The sequence below is a fragment of the Mixophyes fleayi genome, chromosome 6 (assembly GCF_038048845.1).
Source record: "Mixophyes fleayi isolate aMixFle1 chromosome 6, aMixFle1.hap1, whole genome shotgun sequence".
Lineage (NCBI taxonomy): Eukaryota > Metazoa > Chordata > Amphibia > Anura > Limnodynastidae > Mixophyes > Mixophyes fleayi.
Genome location: NC_134407.1, coordinates 164,599,202 through 164,621,347, shown reverse-complemented (window position 1 = coordinate 164,621,347; position 22,146 = coordinate 164,599,202). Strand labels below are relative to the sequence as shown.

Sequence of the window (22,146 nt, the reverse complement as noted above, 5' to 3'; positions counted from 1 at the left end):
GTATGTTACTGTTAATATGTTATTTAGTCCTACACAAATTTAATGTTTTTATGGTTTATCACCTATTCAGAATATCCATAACTCGGGTCACAGCTGATATATCTCTGGCCAAACGTTCTGTCCTGAACAACCCCAGCAAGCACAATATCATGGAGAGGTCTAATACTCGCTCCAGTCTTGGTGAGTGTTCTGAACACCTGAGTAGTGTAATGAGTGTGAAAGGGAGGCCTGGAAAAAAGTGACAATATATTAAGAGTCAGTGACAAGAAAATCACACATAGTGGGCTATCTGATGTTCATTGATTAAATGTTTGAATGACCAAGAAACTTGCTGGTTGTTTATGTGGCGAGCAATGTAGGAGTCTTTAAATAGGTGTGCAAGGTGAACAACCGCTCTTACCTGTGGAAACATAGAAAAGAGCTGTATCACAGTTGAACATTAGCATCCACCTGAGAGTAGTAGAAACAAAGTCCACTTTGCATGTAACACTCCAGGAAAGCCCTTACCTGGAGTGTGATGTAGGGAAGTAGACAGCCAGACAGGTGGGGTGTGTGAAACTTGTCCACTGGGTGTGATTTAGCAAGCAATGAAACCTTGAAACTCTAACAGAGTGCCTTAAATAGTATGGCTGATTAAGCTGCTCACAGAGCTCAAAAGAGTTTATAGGTTGTACTTAAACAATATAATTAATAAGCAAGATTATCATTGAGTGATTTGTACAAGAAAGATTGACGTAGGATATTCTATATATTTCAGTACAAAAATATTGTGTTAATTGAATTTGGATGACTAATCTAGATTTTGAGCATATGTGGAAAAAAATAGCAGGAATACAATCTTTTCAAGTAACGGGTGACTACTTTGATCAAAGATTCGACAATCACTTTTCTGACTACTTTGTTGTATCCTATTGCATTGTGTAACAATTGTATGCTTTCATAGCAACTTAATATCAGTGTTCTCTCCAGAAAATCTGTCAGCCGGATGGCATTAAGAAGTAGCCGGGTGGGGGCAGTTGTAATACTTGAAAAATGTTGGAGGTTATTACCCACACCTACCGGGACTGGTGGTCAGTGGTCTAACACACACTGCTGGCTGTAGTGTTCACATAGTGCCTGCTATAATAGAATAAACCATTGTTTCTCCTATCATAATAGGACTCTGTTGAGCTCCAAGAGCCAGGTGGCAAGTTAAACCAGCCAGGTGGAGCACCCGGGAAATAGGTGCTGGGGAGAACACTAAATATCATTGTGTGATTGGGCAGCTTAAAGCAATTTACTACTTACTTTGTTTATCATTCTATTTATCATTCTATTTCCATTAAAACTATTTGCTCTATCTCTACCTACTCAGCGGAGGTACAGAGTGAGATTGAGCGTATCTTTGAGTTGGCGCGAACTCTTCAACTCGTTGCTCTTGATGCTGACACCATTAACCATCCAGCTCAACTTGCCAAGACTTCACTGGCACCAATTATTGTCTACATTAAGATCACCTCTCCTAAAGTGAGTGTATAGGGATGTGGCCCACAATGAGGCAGCTGTCATGCAATAGGTTAATAATGGGCAAAGTGACTGTCCTTTTAGGGCTAGTTCTCACATGCCAAATGCAGTATGTTATCCTGTACTTCAGTACCAGACTGCAAAATATCAGTCTATCGATCTCCGCACTCTCAGTACTCACAGTGCTGACTTTAAATGTTTGATTAGGCAAATATGCAGCCTGCTGCCTCCAGGGTCTGTCAGCGCCTGCAGTTAGTACCATGAGTGCTGACAATTTGGAGAGCAATAGAATAATAACTTAAGATCCACTACTACTGAACACAAGGCATTACACTATTGATTTGTCTAAAAACGCCTGTGTCTGTGTGCCTTTATAGTGTACACAATGCTAGTAGCAATGTTTGTTTTGGTTTGCATAAGGAATGAAAATGACACCTCCATTTAAATTTGTATTTTATTTTTTGTTGGTTGGGGCCACGCATGCATGGAGAGTTAGACAAGTAATAGAGTTTTGCCTCTAATGTTGTTTATCTCCCGTTTACTCTGCCCCCTGCTGTTTCTCCTTGAAAATGCAGTTTCCTGCATCTTCCTATGTGAAATCTCTTCTCTTTCCCTCCTCAGGTATTACATAGGCTGATAAAATCCAGAGGGAAGTCACAAGCGAAACATTTAAATGTACAGATGGTGGCAGCCGATAAACTGGCTCAGTGCCCTCCAGTGAGTATCAACATTCCTGGCAGTCATACTCAATTGAACACAGAGTAATGCTCTACTGTCGTGACAAGTTCACATCCTCCTCAATAAACAAACTTAATCTGTTCCATTTACATGAATAAATTGATTCCATTTTTATTCTGCAAATACACAGTATGTCTAGAATAGTTATTGCATTTTTAAAGCTGAATGTCCATGGGAATTGAACAGAAGAGCCTGTACTGTTATGCATGACTGTCCCAATGACAAGTGCACAACGCTGAAAATTTATTGAGCACATGATTTTCAGACACAAATAATGTTGGATGAAAGCTATGCAGTAATTGTATTGATTTCTCTTTTGCCCACAGGAAATGTTTGACATCATCCTGGATGAGAACCAGCTGGAAGATGCCTGTGAGCACCTGGCAGAATATTTAGAAGCTTACTGGAAGGCCACTCACCCACCAAGCATTAACCCACCCAATCCACTGCTCAATCGCACCCTTGCCACAGCAGCCCTGGCTTCCAGCCCTGCACCTGTCTCCAACCTCCAGGTGCAAGTGCTCACCTCACTCAAACAGAACCTGGGCTTGTGGGGAGGTCGCGGGGAAAACGGTTCATCCCCCAGGATGGATGAACACGCTGTGTAGCTTTGGGGAACAGGGACTTGCAGATGTCTCATCTAATGGAGACCAGCACAAAATATCCTCATACTGTCCTGACTTAGCTAGCTACCTACTTTAAAGGGGGACAACATCCAGAAACAAGCAATGCATTATTAATTTCATCCAGGTAGCTTGTTATATATAAAGTGCTGTATAAATAGGAAAACTGTTTACAGAACACATTGCTAGCAATGATGTCAAAAACATAACTTATGTTAATGGAGACCACAAAGCTAAATAATTTAAACATGACTTTGGCCAAGATAACAGGTCAAGAAAATAGGCACTCTTTAATACCCTTTTTTTAATGATGTAGCTGCCGAAACTCAGAAAATAACAATGGTTGGTATTGGAATAACACAGGACCTCATTTATGAAGTTCAGCGGATGTGCAAAGCACATTAGTTTTGCACTGGTGCACTTAGATGGCCCGTTCGTGCCAGCGCTTGTCTACTATCCACTCTCGGTAGATACCTTTGCAAACTAGAAATGTGCCTCAATGTGCACTGAGAAAAACTTGAAGAGGTGCACTGTTTTTCAATGCAATGTTTCCACCTGTCTCTTAAGACAGTACTCAGTTGGGCTCCATGCATGGCTTAGATTCGTTATGAGAGTGAGGTGACATCAGGAATGCCTTATTATTACAAGTGGTTTTGAGCTTTTGCAGTTTTTTGTTTTTTTTACATTGGGCAAAGTGAGCCTGGAGATGAGCTTCTCCATCGAAGTGCACATGGAAGCTGCAAGATATGTCCCATTAAAAGTATAGGACAAGACCCAATCAGAGCTCAGGGATGGTGCAAAAATCAAGTCCTTTTGTGGAGTGAAAGTGGTTTTCTGCCCATTTGCACAGCAAGGAACTCTCCTAAAAATGCATCCACTCCACTCTTTTATCTAATTTCAATAATCTCGTTCCAGAAAATGAAGTCTAACATTTATAATGCTTCATAAAACTAGGTGTACCAGTGTCGCTACTTCATACTTTGCAAGGGAAGTCCTCAATGCTTCGGTGTAAGCTTTTACTCCTTCGGAAACTATACCACCTTGGTACGCATACCCGTGCATTTTGGCAGAAATCTAGGTGCACCTATGCAAGTCAAGGAGAACAGCTCCACCAAAGGCGTTTTTGCACCTCCTCAGACAACAGCAGAAATGACACATCTTTTAGAACTAATTAAACATTTTAGGTTTTTTTCATTGAAATTCCACTTTAATGGTAGAAGTACTTTTTATTTGAGGATGGGTTTGCCACATTTTACATTGCAGATATTGCACAGTACCCGGAGAGATGTGCACTGATGGTGGCTGATGACAACTGTTTACTTATATAGGCAACTTCCTGTTTGTGCCCTAAACCCTTTTCCTATCCCCTCATGAAAAAAACTAATATTATACAGCAGTGCCTTGTTCACCACTACCCACTCTTTCCTACATTCACCGCTCACACTTCTATTGCCACCTAAGCCTGAGTTACTAAAGTTACACTTTAGTAGTAACACCTGTCAGTTATAGCTTTTGCTGTACTCGATAAATAATTATTATTTTTGTTCTTATATTTAAAAAAAAAAAATGTAATGTGCTTTAAACTTGATACTGTCTTGACATGTTAACAAACCAAAGTTAACCTAATACTTTATCTATACTTGTAAAATGACAAGGCAGTGCATTCTGCAAATTAACATGATGTGCCATAGGTTGATTTAAGGGGTTTGGCATTCTGCTGGTGTCAAGCTTGAGTGCTGTATATGACAGCAATCGGGCAGCAGAATATTTGAAAAGGGACACAAGTAACACATAAGACATTAACTGTGGCTTTGGTGCACTCACGTGCCCCCTTACCCTAAGAAGTCATAATGGTACATTTCAACTCACTAGTTGCCAGATCAGTGTTAGACATAGAGTTTAGGTTTCACATCAGTAAGGGTAGAGAGCCCTTTGCCAGGCAACCATTGGCATTACCCCCTTTCTAGTTTGCAACTCCCTTAATTTTTGACAGACAGTGCTGAAGATTATCTACGCCTGCAATGGACCACAAAATGTTCTGTTTGCGCATAAAGTGGTGGACTTGGGTGAATGCTCATTAAAATAGTTACCCAGTTTTGGACAATCTCTGTTTTTCATACCTGTGAATGCCCCCCCTCCCCATGATACAAATATGAAGGATTCCAATGTCACCCTTTCCCCCATATTAGCTGAAGCCTGGTGTAACATCATGCTGTGAGCTTGTAGAATCGAAATACTCAGTCTGTTCAGTCATTTATTCAACTCTGCTAGACAGGATTGGATGGGCCACATGAGCTCACAGTGAACTATAATTCCAGGCTTCAGATAACCGGGTAACGGCGAGGGAATGTGGGGCAGACACCCTATTTAGTACTGGGGGGTAGGTAAGAAAGGAGTGGTTTTCAAAAATGGGACAGAGTAAGCCTTTACACCTAAAATATAAGTTGATCCAATATGAAAAAGCATCGTACAACATTCACGAATATATGTGTAACGTTTCCTATACCCTGGTAAGAATTAAAGGGACAGAATTGTATATTATTTATAATTAATCATAAATGTATAGCGAGTATTTTGGCTATCTACACATACAAATTTGTACATATCTATATTTTACTGTTTTTACTCTGGAAGTAAATTGCCTACTTAGCAGAAATGCAGTTATCTCTGTGTCTTATCTCCCTCTGGCTCAATGGCTTGCTAATTTTCACAGTGCTGCAAAAGAGTAGGTAGCTTTATGATCATAAATTGCTCAGCCTTCATTGAAAAGATCAAGAGCTGTCATCCGATGAGACCTGACTGTTGTGCAAGGCTCTTCTATGATTTTTATGACCTTGATTAACATTAATAACTTTAAAACTGTATTAAAGGTATAAGCAGATAGCAGTTGGCTACCTTAGATGATTACATAGTTAGCCATACAAGAGTGGCTATGTGTAGTTTTACTGAAAATGACAGGAATTACGGGATCTACATGAAAATTAAAATGATCATCTCTAGTATTTTCACTTCTGACAAATTCCTTAAACTTTTACATATATATTTGTAAATGATACTGATTCATTTACTGTCACTTATATTTTATGGTTTACATTTATTATGCAATACAAAGTGGGGCCTAACCAGAAAACAACAGAAATGTATTACTTTGTATTCTTGTGGTATAAATGTAAAGAATAGATTGCATATTTTATTGGAGTTAGTCATGAAAATTATTTGTTGTGAAGCTGCAATGAAATCCAAATAATCCTTTAGTATATTTTATTAAGTGTCTCTAATTAAAAGAGAGATCTTATCACGTTCATCCATACATTGTCTCTCTCTGAATCTGTTGTGAACTCATATTATTATACCTTGTTACATATTCTAATGTACATATTACCGTGCTATATAATGTTTCCATAGTATCCATAGCATACAAACATACATGAAATATACAATGCTTGCAACTGGCTAAGAATCAGTTCAAATATATTAAGGTGCTGCCTTAGGAACCTGCTCAGATGCAATGCTATGTGACTAATTAGGAATCAAATGAAATGAACTGCTGTGGGATTGGTTAGGAACTGGCTCAGATGCAGTGCTATGTGACTAATAATTAGGAATCAAATCAAATGAACTGCCGTGGGATTGGTTAGGAATCAAATCAAATGCTCTGCTGTGTGACTGGTTAGGAACTCGCTCAGATCCACTACTATGTGACAGGTTAGGAATTAGATTAGATCTACTACTATGTGACTGCCTAGGATTCGGCTCAGATGCACTACTATATATGACTAGTTAGGAATCAGCTCAGATACACTGCTATGTGACTGGTTAGGAATCGGCTCAGATGCACTGTGATATGACTGGCTATTAAATAGATCAAATGCACTGATATGTGACTGCCTAGGAAATAGATAAGATGCACTGATATGGGAATGGTTAGGAATCAGCCCAGATGTGTTATTGTGTTTTCCCCATTAATTTCATAACATGTTTATTGTTAATGTAACATGCACTAACCTGACCCTTTCAGATACTCTTATGTTTGCTTCATAAATTGTTACTTTACAGTTATTGTTGCTTTCCAAATAACAAATGCTGTTTCCTGCTACATTTAGTAGATATTACCAGAATTGTTCCTGTTTTATACTAACCTGCTTTGTGTGTGTGCATGAAAATAACCTGTGTGTTTTTGTCTTTGCACACTTTGTATTACTAACCAGGACCCATATATGGTTCATGGGGATCTGAGATCAGAAAGCACTGACCGGTCAGGTGTGTACGAGGGGCAGCTGCGGAGAGGACAGATGGGCTCCCGAATACTATCCCGACATGACACGCTGGAGTCGGAGACACAGGGCAGCCGGGACTCCGCATACACAGAACCAGGAGACTCCTGCATGGACATAGAGACTGACCCTTATGAGGACCCAGAGCCTAAAAGCCACGGGGGCTCCTTTCAAGGCGGGGAACATGGGCGCCTTCAACGTCAGGGCTCCTGGGAAGAACTGGGCCCAGATCAGGAAAACCTGCAGCAAAGGAGGAGGAGAGAATCCCCCAGACCTCAAGTAAAGGGGAGAGAGCAGTACTGGCATGAAGGTGAAGGCAGGAACAGGGTTCAGATGGACAGCTGGGGGAGAGATGTATGTATTCGTTAATGGGGAGCCCCTCCACTTGAAACAAAGAATTGAATGGTTAGGGCATCAAACACCTCTGGCATACATCACATCTGCTGTGTACAGCCTTCCTCCAACCACACAATGCTCCTTCCAGAACACCGTTATAAATACACAACTAACACATATCTCTCATGTCTCCTTTTCTCATGAACGTCATGCCTCAGCAATGTATAATCCTATAAGGTAGGCTCCCAGCTGTACCTTCCACACCACTATCACATCCACAGAAAGTACTTTGTTTTTGTTCTCTCTGCACCTTGGAGCTCTAACAGCAGCATGTGACTTGTATTTCTTGCACCAGAACTAACACTGCCCCTTCATGTTAGGAGGCTGTGTGCCTAAAGACAGCAGGGATGTCATCCCAACGGCAGACCTAAGCAGTAATAATCACGTTTCATTCAATATAGTGTGGTAAACTATTTTTGACATAGGATGCGTTTAAATCCATGTTGTCAGGGTGGCTTAACAGCTATGAATACATTGATTGTCGCTGATAAGGACACACTTATTTGTCCAGCACTGCCCAGTTTAATAGCTTGTAAAATTACACTTTTTAAATTTAGTTTTAATGTATAGAAGAGAACTCAAAATCATCTGTTAACATTGTTATATATGACTGGTGAAATGTGACCAACAAGAAGGCATTCCTTCATTAATCTGAACCACTGTACTGACAGTTCTCTGCATCAATCTTATATGGACTTGGCCCTCAAGCAATCTCATCAGCCTGGACAACTCCTTCACGTTACTTCAACACTGCCATCTCATGCATTGCGCCAACACTGCCTTTTGACACACTCACTGCATTAAAACTGTCTTCTGCCCCCCGCCCTGCTCTGGAAATTCCCTTTGGCCTCCTCAGTTCACCAAATACACTACCGATTCCATCTTATTGCCCTGCTAGCCTGTCTTTCATTGCACTGACTTTCCCACTCCCAGCATTACAGGGGGAACAATATGACTTCTACATCCTCCAGTCTTTGAACTTGATGCTCTCAATAACTTTTTTACCCCTTCCCCAGTGGAATGTGCCATCAGGCCAACCCCAGCCTGACGACTGCTGGGGGTAAGTGGAGGGTCTGTGGGTCAGAGGATTTCACACACTATGTGCCATAAAGGTATTTTCTGGAGTGGTTGAAGAAGTGGAATGTATTAACCCTTCCATGCCTGAGGGGCCTGCAACAATGCTGAGCAATGAAGCAGTAAGCTGGAACCTAAATGATATCACTACCATGCACTCATGTAACATACATTGTGCCTGAATACAGTGATATCTTTGCCTGCAGATTTTGCTTGTAATACCCCATATTTTTGGTTCTAAAAGACAATCCCAAAAAAGTTATCTCCTCTTTATTTATACCCTTCTCCATGAGCCTGGGGAATGATGTTCATTGCTTAATACCTGGCTGTGTCCTCTTCAGTTGGCATTGTCAGCGGAGTATCCGGAGCTCCAGTCTCAGATAACACTGCTGCAGTTAGAGGATCCTGAGATGCATTTGATGTGCAGGCAGCACTGACACATTCTGGTGTAGTAATCATTATCAACATATAGCAAAACAAAAGATTTGCATGTTTGCCTAGTGCCAAAAGTCTGGCTAAGTGTCTGAGGTACTAAAGCTGAAGTTGCATTATCTAGACAACAGTCGGTTAACCCGAAGTCTTTATAATATATTTGATATATATATATTATTATTATGTATTTGTTCTACATAATCTGTTCTTATTTTTGGGAACTCTTTATGAACACCCTGTTTACCATGATTTCTGCATATGGTTTATTTAGAATTTACTAGAACCATGGTTGTTTTTAACATGATCTCCTGCATGTTTTACTTAAGTACACTGCTTTATATTTCTGTCTTCTGGATTTTTCAGCAATGTATTTCTATCATCAGGCAGGTTTCTTTGTTCTTGTTAACTGTGCATAGAAAAAACCTTTGCTCAACTCTGTACACTGGATGAAGCTATATCCAGGGACCAACTTGTGTTATTTCCATGGGTAATTAAAATAAACTAGTCTATCTGACATAAAGACGTTGCTGAAAAGTGCAGAAGAAAGCAAGGATAATGCAATATTTTTGGGTAAAAGATGCACGCGGGTGCATATAAGCCTGTTCATTAAAAACATCTAAAGCAGGAAAACCCTTGTAAAAGAAATGCCAGTTAAGTTGCCATATGATTTAATGGGAAAAGCAATGACTGATATAGAAGCTTTTTGTCCACAGAATTTTTATACCTAAATATATGGGTAAGCCTGCAATCAGGGAAACTGAAGTAGCTATCATAGGTAGAGGGGTTACAGATGACACCAAAATGTCCAATACAAAGTTTAAAAATGGCAATTTTATTGCTGCAAAAGTTTAAATGACTTTCTACAATGTTGGTAGATCTAATAATGATTACAATGTTTGTGTTTTACGATGTACATCACACTAATGCAAGTGATACTGTGTAAACCAGACTTGGGCAGTCTGCGGGCCTTCAGCTGTTGTGGAGCTGTGGTACTCGGATGTGGCACAACAGTTGTAGAACCACAGTATGTATAAGCCTGGTGTAAGTAATATGAAGAGCATCAATTAATATGCCACCTGTAGCAGATGTGCCCAGTTTACATGGCTGTTATTGCTATGTTAGTGTATATGATCCCTTTGTGTCCAAGAGTTGCTTTTTGGTTTTGGAGATTACAATTTTGCATGGGGAGACTAACATAACCTTTTATTGTTATGTTTAATATATTTGTAGGGGTAAACAAAGGATTTTATTATCTCAAATATAGTCATATAAACCTAACTGTTCTGTTTAAAGTCTTGACCCCAACAACATATAATCAACACACCCAAGAGTTAGGTAATCTGACTCTTGTCTGGATAATGTGTATGTCACATGTCTTTGTTTAAGTATATGTTTGTAAACCAACAGTGTATCTCAGACTACATGTATGTACGTACGTACGTACGTACGTACGTACGTACGTACGTACGTACGTACGTACGTACGTGTGTGTATAAAATCATAAGTCTGGGTGGTGTATCCACGCAGTCTGCATCATCATGGCCCCGTCCCCCACTGCTCTTACTTGAGGTGTGGAGGGAGGTCCATGACTACGTGAATCACTTTATAAAATCTCTGCCCTTTTTACAAGAGGAGAGGTGGGATCCAGGCGTGTGGTCTACTCTCGTGAGAGTTCCAGGAGAGTAGGAAAATATGATACTTGCGGTATGTAGTTACTTCTTAAAATGCCACACCAGCTAACTGTGTCAGCCTATTACTGTACAAAGTGCTCTGTGAATCTCTACAGGAGGGTTTAGTTTTACCATTCCCAAGGAGTAGAAAACTAGTAACAGGGTCATTAAGCTCATACCTACATACATCTTGCCTTCAGCCATTATGTACATTACATAAAGGGAAATGAGTGATATAAGACAAGTGGTTGGGAAAGATAACTGAGTTCATATTAGAAGAAACAGCAAGCACAAATGGCTTTTTGGATATATTGTTATAAAAAAAATGCCGGGACCTGATCAGATGCCATGTATCCAACTATTAATAAATTAGAGAAATCAGCTCAGCGTGTGCAACTGCCGGGGTGGACTTAAGTTACAGGACCACTAAACCTAAAATACAAATAGCTTTAAATGGAAGGATGTGGGGTTCCCCCAGTGAGCGCTTACTGTGTTCCCATATCCTGACAGAACATGAGACATCATTGTATTTAAGCGAAAGAAAGGATATGCTTACTTAACACCTTAGAGCACACAAATACACAATAATGTCATTTATAAGTTACACAGCTCAAACAAGATTGGATTTCATTATACATTAAACTATTCCCCTGTATATGACAAAAAAAACCAAAATATGACTATTAGCTATTAAAATATGTTAACAACCTGTAAAATAGCTAATGTATCAAGTACACTAACCACTGAAATAATAACTGTGTATAGAAGCCACTAAATGGAACTATTTTATCTCGCTGTACTGATGAGTCACCTTTGTATCTGGCTACAGCTACAAATTTCTGTAAATTGACTATTCTATTAATATATCAGTTGTTACAAACGGAAAATATGTCTGTTCATGTAATTAATTTTATAAAGCTTTTTGTTATCCGATAATATTTTGTTGCCTGATATAGCAGGGACCCCTAACACGTATTAAGTAGCCTAGTCACATACAGTATGTTTTTTCCCCCTCATATATAGGCTGAGAGCTTAATGTAGGCTAGTCTGAAGTAACTATATATCTGTATTTTTATAGCAAATGATGTATGTGGCTCAAAGTAGATAAGAATATGATGTAGACTTCATATTGTTGCTGTAACATTTGAGCTGCATGTTGCATTGTTGTCTATGTGAACAGCATAGCTGTCATGGCGATGAACGGATCAGCCAGCGGTATGCTCTAGTGCGTTCTGATTAGCACGCTACTTGAGAAAGAGGCGGGATGCAGTGTCATTTACTGGGATTACAGACAGGAAGTCTTCTGTGTCAAAATAAATTTTTCCACACATTCACTTTATCTCAAATGAATCTTTTAGTTCTGGTAACTTTTACATACATACTTGTGAATGTTGATAATTACTTTTTTGTATACAGTAACTTGTAATTTCAATGAGATTTGACGGCCATCTAAGCTTTGGTCCACCTACAATCTGGTAACAAAAGCGATGTACAAAAGCGATTACTACAGTTTCCTTTTTTTTCCTCCAGTTCATGCTGCTGTTTTGTAGAAATGCAGCTTTTATGAATGATGATAATTTGCTTCACTGCAGTTTATACAGTTAATCATGTTCTGACATTAAAATAACAATCTGACAATTCTGAGCAATAACACCTGTCTCCAGTGTCTGTTGCAACAGGCTGGAAGTATACATTTGTGTTATATAGAGGTGCATTACGCACATGTAATATGCACTCAGTTACAAATGAATGTGCGGAGGGAAGAGATGGCACCTGCAAGAATCCTATTTTTAAAGCTTTCCTATGTGATTTATGTACTGGATTATACAGAAATATATTTATAAAAACAAGTGTTAAAAGGCTTTATTTATTGTCCGCCTAATGCTAACAGCCCATTGAATCACCTTCATTAATGTTGTCTTTTCAGATAAGATAAGATCTCTAATCTGCGGACTAAAAGTCATGCCCCTACCTCCTTCGGCACCACTGCCCTTATATATACTGCAGATAGAAGTACTTTATTTTTCTATCAGACATTTACAATGCATTTTTTAGGAGAAAAATGAAAATGTTTAAATTAATGAAGAAGTTGGCTCTAAAAGTTGTACTAGGTTGGACTTTTGTAAGGACAATTTTACTGTGTCCACCGTGCAAATTTTCTGGGCATTCTGCAAAACTACAAATGTAGGCTAATCCAAAGACCAGTAAGTAGCACCAAATCTGTTTGGTGGACAATAAGGTTTACTTGCACAAATAAAAAGTGCAGGCCAACATTTTCCTAGATGACCCTTAATATTTCCCCAGAAATATATTTACCCAAAGTTAATATACAAGAACAAACAGTATTTTCACATTTACTTTCCTGCACACAAAACATAAGAGAAAAAAAATAGGTTAGTATTCCTTTAGGTTCAGCTAATGGAGGCCTGCTGAATACCTTTATTACAATTTATTTATATAGCATCAGCAGCTCCTGAAAAGGAATTTGCATGTGATTTATATGTGATGAGCAGACCTCCACTCATTGAACTGAATGAACTACTGCTCAATGCATGGCAAGCACATGCCCACTCATACACTGGAATTGGGAATACACATTCATGAATTCATATTCTTCTGAAAACTATTGAGTAGGCACAGGCATATGCTTATACCGGATAAATGAATCTACCTTAAGGCAAAAGAAAAATCTGAAACAATAATTTGCAAATCTTATAAGTTAAGAGCTATGACTGGAGCTTCTGTTTTAAATGGTATCTCTCTGCAGACTCATGAAGGCATATCTATCAGAAGACTTTGTACATGTATGATATAGGAGGTGGTACTTTGGATGTTGGCCACTAGAAATCTCTTAAATTAGCTGTATGTGTGTATAGTGACAGCCCATTTAGCAGTCTTTGTGTCAAAACATTTTTTGCAGTAAAATACTTAAACTTCTGTAATCACTGAGAGAGCAGTAATGTGTCATTATCATTGTCCCCTACATATTACTCCTAAATTAAATACTCGTTTCTGATTCATCAGAACATCTGACCCAGAAGGCATTATGTATACATGAGAGGAAGCCAATCCAGCAGCATTTTAGTTAGTTTTACAACCCTGTTTCCAAGTTTCATGCACCACCGAGGACTATAGCATGTTTTTTTTTTCTGGGACTGTGCTCCGGATATGGACTTTACTGCTGCATGGCTGTATGTTTATATGTATGTATATGTAAACTGTTTGGCAAGTTTCCTCAATGTTTTCATGAATATCAGTATGTCAAAGTAAGGGAGCGTGGCTATGTTTTTACCTTTTTGTGCCGACACCCTGCCACTTTCTTATATAATGTAATCCATGACCTGTTCTGGATAGAGGGGCTAATAAGGTGACAGTTTATATGGGAAGAGCAGTCTTCCCTGCCACCAAGTATCCAGTGCCAAAATCCCACATGGACAGTGACATTTATTGTAAATACCACAGATGCCATCACGCAACCAAGCTGCCTACTGCATGACAAGGGAGCAGTGCATCATCAAGAGGGGCAATATGCACCACCAGTCTATAAACCCCTTCATCATTAAAACTGGTTGCAGAGGTTTCTTAATTTGTGACTGGGGTGAAGGGGTTAACAGGCTGAGCGTGCAAAGGCAGCCGAGTACGCAAGTATGACTTGTGTGGCTCCACCTTGTAAAGTGCTTTCTCTTTTAATTGTGGTTAAAAATAAATACATTTTCAAATATCTGAATGCTTCGCTCTCTTTATTTAGAAAAAAAAACCAAATAATTCTGATTTTTTTTTTATCATGGGCGTATGATATGGCAGAAGTCTTTGGCTACGTACACTGGCATGAAATTTCTGGGCCTGAGTCATTAAGTAAAGTAAGGCAAAAAAAGGAGTAAATGTTCTCTGGGACAAACCATGTTACAATGCAAGGGGTGAAAATTAGTTTATTATTTTACACATAACTTAAATACTAGCTGTTTTTTCATCTAATACACAAATAACTGATAGCATTATTTTTACACTGAATTTTGAAGTTGATCTAGAACATGTCCTACCCCAACTACAAATCTGTCCCCACAATTTAAATTTACCTACACCTCCAATACAACATGGTTTTACCCAAGTGTAAAGTTACTCCTTTTATATGCTTTGCTCTCCTTAATGACTCAGGCCCTCTGTGTTTAAGATGCTTTTAAATGCAAGTTAAGCACATGTAAGCATGTCAAAATAAAAATCCGTAAAACAGACGAGGCAGACAATATTTGTGTTTATATGACTTCAATGTGTTGCTTTGAACTTTCCTTGTTTAATTTCAGTGTTTCTGAAGCATATCATTTTAAGTCATCTCAATGACAGCGTATCGTAAATGTAATGAGATGTGCAATGTACATACACATACTTATAAAACACATGGGGGGGGGGGTATGCTTTGGTAGACCCATATTAAACCATATTTGCCTACTCTCCCGGAATTCCCAGGAGGCTCCCGAATTTCGGGGAATCCTTCCGGAAGAGTAGGCAAATCTTCCGGATTCGCCAAAGTTCACGGCATTGAATGGCGGGGGCGGGACTTAATTGTGTCTTTAATCCCCGCCCCCACTATTCACTCCCATTAATTGTATAGTGGGGATGGGGCTATGGTGACATGACGACTTAACCACGCCCCCTCTTACCCCCTGTCACATGACTTTTCCCACGGGATCTCCCGGGTGAGAAGTTTTGAAAGTTGGCGCGTATGTATTAAAGGCGTGCTTACATTAATTTAAGTTAATGTTTGTCTTTCTTGTGTTTTAATTTGCGAAAAAAATACAGTGCACACGCCAGTGCTATGTAGCAGAAAAAGGGAATTTTTTAAAACAAAGTAAACTTTATTGTTCTCAGTGCCTAAATCAGTGATTTCAAACAGGTTGGTAGCACTTATAATTATTCAGATAGACAAAATGTGTCCTTTAGTAGTGAACACTACTGGAAATATTTATGGTAGTTTTCTGTAAAGGATATAAAATTACTAATCCAGGTCTGACTCAGGCATCAGAATGTCTAGGCACATCCTCATACCAGAACATTTTAAGAAGTTAAGTGACATTTATAGAGATATTAATCCTGAGTCATTGTAGTAACATATATTTTTTTTTTAGCTACAGCAGTGGTCCCCAAACTGGCCACGGCGATGTCACAGGGGTGCCGCAGCCATGGCTGGTGATAAGCAAGGCGGTGGACTACTTCCTAATTTTTTCAAGGCACCACTAAGCCAAAATAATTACTGAGACCTTAAGGTTGACTCGAACTGAGAAAGTTTGGGATCCACTGAGTTCATTCACTGCGTTTTAGGCTGTCCTTTTTCCAGACCGAATTAAGTTATAAAATATTTGTGAAGTCATTCAATACAGAGTGTAAATGTATGAAGCTGTGGGTTTGAAAAGTGAAGATGTTGCCTATAGCAACCAATCATTCTAATTATCATTTCTTTAGTACAGTATACAAAATGACAACTAGAACCTGATTGGTTGCTAGAGGCAACATCTCCACTTTTCAAACCTGCCCCAACCCCAGTACCCCTGTGTTAAAAATACCTGAGTAACCAATAACCAATACTCAGAGGGCACTCCAATACAAAAGAATAAAACAAATCCTATACACATGAAAAAAAATAATACAAAAAATACATTTTATTAATTTTACAAAATGCAAACCAATGAAACAGTCATTGTAAATTGAAAAATACCTTCTTCAGAGTATAGTAAAAAGGTACTGCGATTAGTCAAAATCCCAAATTTGGCTTTAATAAATATGTACAAGTTAAAATGATCACGATGCCTAAGATCCTGTATATTGTACAAAATTCTCCTGTATATTTTCCTTGAGGTATATTCATAAAATTCTATAGCCCGAGTTAGCGTCAAACCCCAAAAATGTATCTGCTACCTGTCTGAACTGTACATTTTATACCGAGCTTATTTTTCCATGTTTAGGTTGGCAAAATTCAATATGTTTTTTTTGGGTTTAGACCCCAAATTCTGCTTTTTTTTCACCAGCTTAAATGTGAATAGACATTCCCAGACTTTTATTCATAAAATCCTTTATCAAGCTAAGAAATGATTAGCTTAATATCTTCAGTGTCTGCAAATATTAATAAATGGCTATGTGGAATTAACACACCACTACAACACAAGATACAGATTTACACAGAGATGCCATGTAAAATCTTTAAAGTTTGGCAACAATTTCAGCCTGGCTGAAATTTCTCCCTTTCTTTGGAGAGTATGAGCTACTTTTTAAAGGTGTTCGGCCAGCTGGTCTCCAGCCTTCTTCATCCATTTTATTTTAATCACATGCATGTAATTACTATACACAGTGCCACATGCAATATAGCCTGAGTTTCCCAAATCAGTTTGTACGGATTTATTAAAAGCAGAGACACAGAACAGACACAGGTTTCCTCTGGCTGCTGGTATTATTGCAGCTGGTATTGATCTGACAAATTTCAGATTGTCAAGGTCGGGGGGGGTGGCTGAGGAGCAGAAGATGTATTTCCGAAGCCTGAACCAGGAAATATATATACAACCATGGCATTTCATGATGTTCAGTGACACTGGTCAAAAATACTGATTTGGAAGCTCGATAGTAGGGATAAAAGCATGTGACACATTTCTTTCATTTTTAAGATCATCTTTCTGCCTTCTGTGCTTTTCAATAATATATTTATATAATCAGGTAGAGCGGGTTTTTTTTTGTTTGCCCTGGGCTTTGACACATCTCTTTGCACTGCAGAGTGTTAGTGTCTAATCCCAGGACAATAACTCTGTAAGGTGATATAAAATACATGGCTCATGGCACTGGAAGAAACCAGAATGGTTGTTTTTGTAGGGTATATCAGGACAAAATCATCTAGTCCTCATCAAATTGACAAATCTAATCTCATGTGACAAATAATCCATACAAGATTTTACTTTGTCATTTTTTATGCAATGAAAAAAATAAGTGAACATGAAGAAGCCATGTGTGAAGACGTATGTACACCCCATGATTTTGTAGCTCGTAGAACCACCTTTAGTAGCAATAACTTGAAGTAATGTTTTTTGTTTTTTTAAATCTATCACTTTTTTTGTGTATGAGATTATCAGTCTCTGACATTGTATTTGAAGAATTTTGGCAGCTCACTCATGCTTACACTACTTCAGTTCATTGAGGTTTGAGGGCATTCATTTATGCATAACTTCCATAATGTCTTGCCATAGAATCTAAATGGGGTCTGGACTTGTACTTGGCTATTACAATCATTGAATATTTTCTTTTTCAGCCATTCAGTAGATTTGCCAGTGTGTTCCAAGATCCAATTTCAGTCAAGTTTTAGCTGTTGGACAGATGGCCTCACATACTCCTCTAGAATACTCTGTCTTAAAGAGTTTACGGTGCATTCGATGACTGCGAGGCATTCAGATCCTGTGGCTTCAAATCTATCCCAAGTTAATGGTTGGTATGAGGCTATTGTGGAGATAAGCTGTGTTTTCCTTTTCACCAAACATGGCATTAAGACCAAACAACTCCACTTTGGTCTCATCTGCCTAGAATTTAGCCAAACTTAAGCCATGGTGCTCTGATTTCTCCTGGATACCGTGCCATGAAAGCCATCCCTGTTCACACTTTCAGATGATAGAGTGATGAACTTTAACACCTTGTTGACAGAGGCCTGTAGATCCCTGGATGTAGCTTTTGCAACTTCTTGGAAAATCATAGCAAAAAAAGTAGATAGACATCTGTGAGCCGCCCAGAGATTTCAATCTACTTTTTTTTTGCTTTTTCTTATGTTTTTGGTGTGTTTGTGACATTCCAGATATTCATCTCAGGCAGCCAATTTTTGGAGCTCTCTAGGTTGTACACTTTTTGTTATTTCTTTCTTGGAAAATCATATTGTCCGAGCATTGCATGACTTTGCTTAGAATGACTTCTGGGTACATTGCCATCTGTCTTCTCCATTACTAAATAATCTTTCTCACAGTAGAATAATGGGTTTAAAATTATTTGGAAATGGCCTTATTAATTAAACTGAACAGCCTTTTTGAGGCTGTTGATGAACTAACTTTCATTTATCATGTACTGCTGTAAGAATGTCCATCATTTTAGCTTCAAGTCAGTATGTATGTTATATGGCGTTGACAGTTCAAGAGCTGTCAAATGCAAAGTCAGTAATGCAAACAGCAGTGGTGGAGCTACAAGACTGCAGCTGGAGGTTCAAGACAGGACATGGAATCCAGTGGAGGACAGCATTCAGGGATGGGTATCAACAACCCTATTATTCACTAAATACTTTTTATCAGCAAATTTATTACCAGTTATTACAGCAAAACCTACTGCTGGTGGTAATGTTGCCAAGTGGATGCAAGATAGCTTCTTGTGGGGGGATTGGGCATTGCAAAGGGAGCAGCCATTGGCAGATGCCCTATGGATGCAATTCAGAGTCATACCTGTGGTGCCTGGAATGCATTCAAAGGAAGCAATCCCTTGCAAATGTAGCTTGTTTGGTTCACATGTGTTTACACTGGTTGGAGAAAAGTGAATTATAGATTTGTTTTATTAATGGTGACTAAATAATGAATTCAATCTGGTACACAAAAAAAGCATTTTATACTCAAGTCTAATTTGCAAAGCCTTGAATAAGTGTAGCTTTATTTTGCCATACTGACGGATGCTGACAAGATTTATGGCACTTTTGCTGTTTTGTTTTTAATGTAAAATTTTGTCAGAAATTAGTCGTGCAACAAAGTTCAAACTGGGGTAAAAGAAATACAATTTATAGTTAGCCATGGCCTCAGGTAAACTGGTTCTGTAGCAAAAAGCTAGTGAAAGCAATAGGCACAATTCTTGTATTGCTTATAATGAGTCATATTGTAAATGTTATGGCAATTTATTGTTCTTGTCATAATTACACAGTCTGCTCAAGCAACCACCCAGCATTGAGATGGAAAGTGTGCTGTTGTCATGGACTCAAAGCTGTCACAGGAGCCTGTAGCAAAAAGTGACACCACCAGTCTTTGAATGCTCTTTTACTTATGCTTTCTGGATTCCATTCAATTAATCAGTTTGTTCTGTTGCTGTTTGAAATATATGATCAATTTAGCAATGTTTAGCTATTGTTAGGCAAAAATGTAAAACGGTTTATATTTAGGTCGAATAGATCTCTGTTTCAGAATTTATGGATTTCTCCTTCAGATCTGGCTCTGAACAATCAACAGGTCGCTATAGATTTAGATACCATGGGTTTGACTCAGAGTGGAGCACACGTGTAAGCGTAACCTGCGTTCACATAAGTGAATATGTATGTATGTATGCTGTATTCAGGGTTGAAGATGAATCCAGGTCTGAATGAGTAGCAGTTGCGTCCACTTTATCATCATCACCATTTATTTATATAGCGCCACTGATTCCGCAGCGCTGTACAGACAACTCATTCACATCAATCCCTGCCCCATTGGAGCTTACAGTCTAAATTCCCTAACATACACACACACACACACAGACTAAGGTCAATTTTGATAGCAGCCAATTAACCTACTAGTATGTTTTTGGAGTGTGGGAGGAAAGAGGAAACCGGAGCACCCGGAGGAAACCCACGCAAACACGGGGAGAACATACAAAATCCACACAGATAAGGCCATGGTCGGGAATTGAACTTATGACCCCAGCGCTGTGAGGCAGAAGTGCTAACCACTAGGCCACCGTGCTGCCCACTTGACAGCAGACACACCCTTCGCTTACATCTAACTCGCAAACGTACAAAAACCTTTTATTTTATATGTTACAAACATAATTGCTATGAAGCATCACTTAAACTTGAATTACCCAGCTAACACAGCAGGAACAACTGCCCAACATGCGTACAAAGACTTTTTTTTTTTTCTACTTTCCTGCAACACACTCAGCAAATTCTAATATATGGACAAAAAACTACTAAAGCCTCAATAAGCATCTGCGAATTATATGCAAACCTCTAATTACAAGCAGTTTGCTAGTTTGGATGCTTGCCATCATCTTCATTCGCTACTTACACCGCCCCTCACCACCAGCAAATAAAACCTCTTTTTCAGCTGTATCTACGATTACGTCCCAGTCTGAATTCGAACACACTTGCTCCAACATGCCGTTACGTCACGCCTCTTCAGGCGCAAGGAGTTGTAAGTGGCAAAGAGTCGCAGGTCTGAATAGCTGCAAAGGCGCATGTTGAAACTCTTAAAAAACACAAAGATACGCTGCACAAATGTATGTATGTCTCATTCTGAATCAGGCCCTAAGTTTCTTTACCAGTAGCAGCTTCATCAATGATGGTATAAATAATATGTGTTCTGATGATGCTGTCCAGCTGGTGAGACAATGGAGAGACTAGAATCTCTAGTTGCTAAGTTTTCAAGTGGACAGAACATTTTATTGTGGTATATTCCTGCCCATGAATGCTTATTATTATTATTATTATTATTATTATTACTGTCACCTTTCTTGAACTTTGAAACACATTTAAATGTAGCCTAGTTATTTATTATCTAGACAAGTTTTTGTTTTTAGGTCCAGCTAATTGTAGCACATGCAACTTTTTGGTGAACAAATTTTCCTGGTTGAAAAGAAAATGGTTGCACAGGACAAATCTACAGAGCCGAAAATTACTGTTACATTTGTGGGTATTGAAACTGACACTATCAAAATCATATACACAAAAGCGAACAAGTAATTGGCGCTATCACACCGTCCTGAACAAATTCCACATCCAATGCGGTACCAGAAAAAGTTCCAACCACAGTTCTCTCGGTATGACTTTCTCTTCCAAATAAAAATATCAAAACTTTATGCGGTACGTTTCTTTCTTTAGTTTTTTTTTGGTTTTTTTAAAGTGAAAAATGAGTATACCTAAAACCTGTCACGTGCATATCACACATTTTAAAATGCACCCAAATACTTCAATTTCCAACAATTGTGTCCTTCGGCCAAAACATAAGAAAAATGTTTTAGTAGCTTTTGTGTTTTATTTAAGTTTTAAAAGTTTAAATGGGTTAAATATTAAAGTAGCCTCCTGTCCTATGTAATGTTCTACACTACTTTTCATACTGGCGTAAGCCCTACTCTATTAATTATCTGAAAATGAAATAGGATCGTGGAAAATAAAAATGTAACCTGTACAGCCTCTTTCAAAACCAGCTGACAAGAGAATCGTAAGAGAGCTGTGAGACAGAAAGTAAGAAAGGGGCGGGAGAGGAGGGAGCTTTCATTTTCCTAGAATGAGTTCACGGAGTGATTTGCTAACAATGTTCTGTAAACAGTGCAGAATGCTGACGTAATAAGCGATAGCAAAAACACACAGCAGTTCTAATGCACAGACCTCAACCTAACACAGTCATTCCAGATAACTAATAAACAGATATCAGGATGCCTATTCTTTCTTCCTCCTAATACACAGACTTCAGG

General features: G+C 38.7%; 1 protein-coding gene across 6 annotated transcripts in view; it reads left to right on the top strand.

The window, feature by feature from the left end:
• CACNB1 (calcium voltage-gated channel auxiliary subunit beta 1) overlaps nt 1-14,431 on the top strand; it is a 64,402-nt gene extending 49,971 nt beyond the window's left edge. For 4 of the 6 annotated variants that reach the window (XM_075177053.1, XM_075177051.1, XM_075177052.1 and 1 more), the window contains 5 exons: nt 71-180; nt 1,355-1,506; nt 2,125-2,220; nt 2,568-2,753; nt 7,073-14,431. In XM_075177053.1, the coding sequence (XP_075033154.1) occupies nt 71-180; nt 1,355-1,506; nt 2,125-2,220; nt 2,568-2,753; nt 7,073-7,507 (979 nt within the window). In that variant the 3' untranslated portion in view covers nt 7,508-14,431. Of the gene's footprint in view, nt 1-70; nt 181-1,354; nt 1,507-2,124; nt 2,221-2,567; nt 6,175-7,072 lie in introns of those variants that run through there. The other 2 variants (XM_075177057.1, XM_075177055.1) reach the window with 1 other exon arrangement.
• Nucleotides 14,432-22,146: the final 7,715 nt, after the last annotated feature.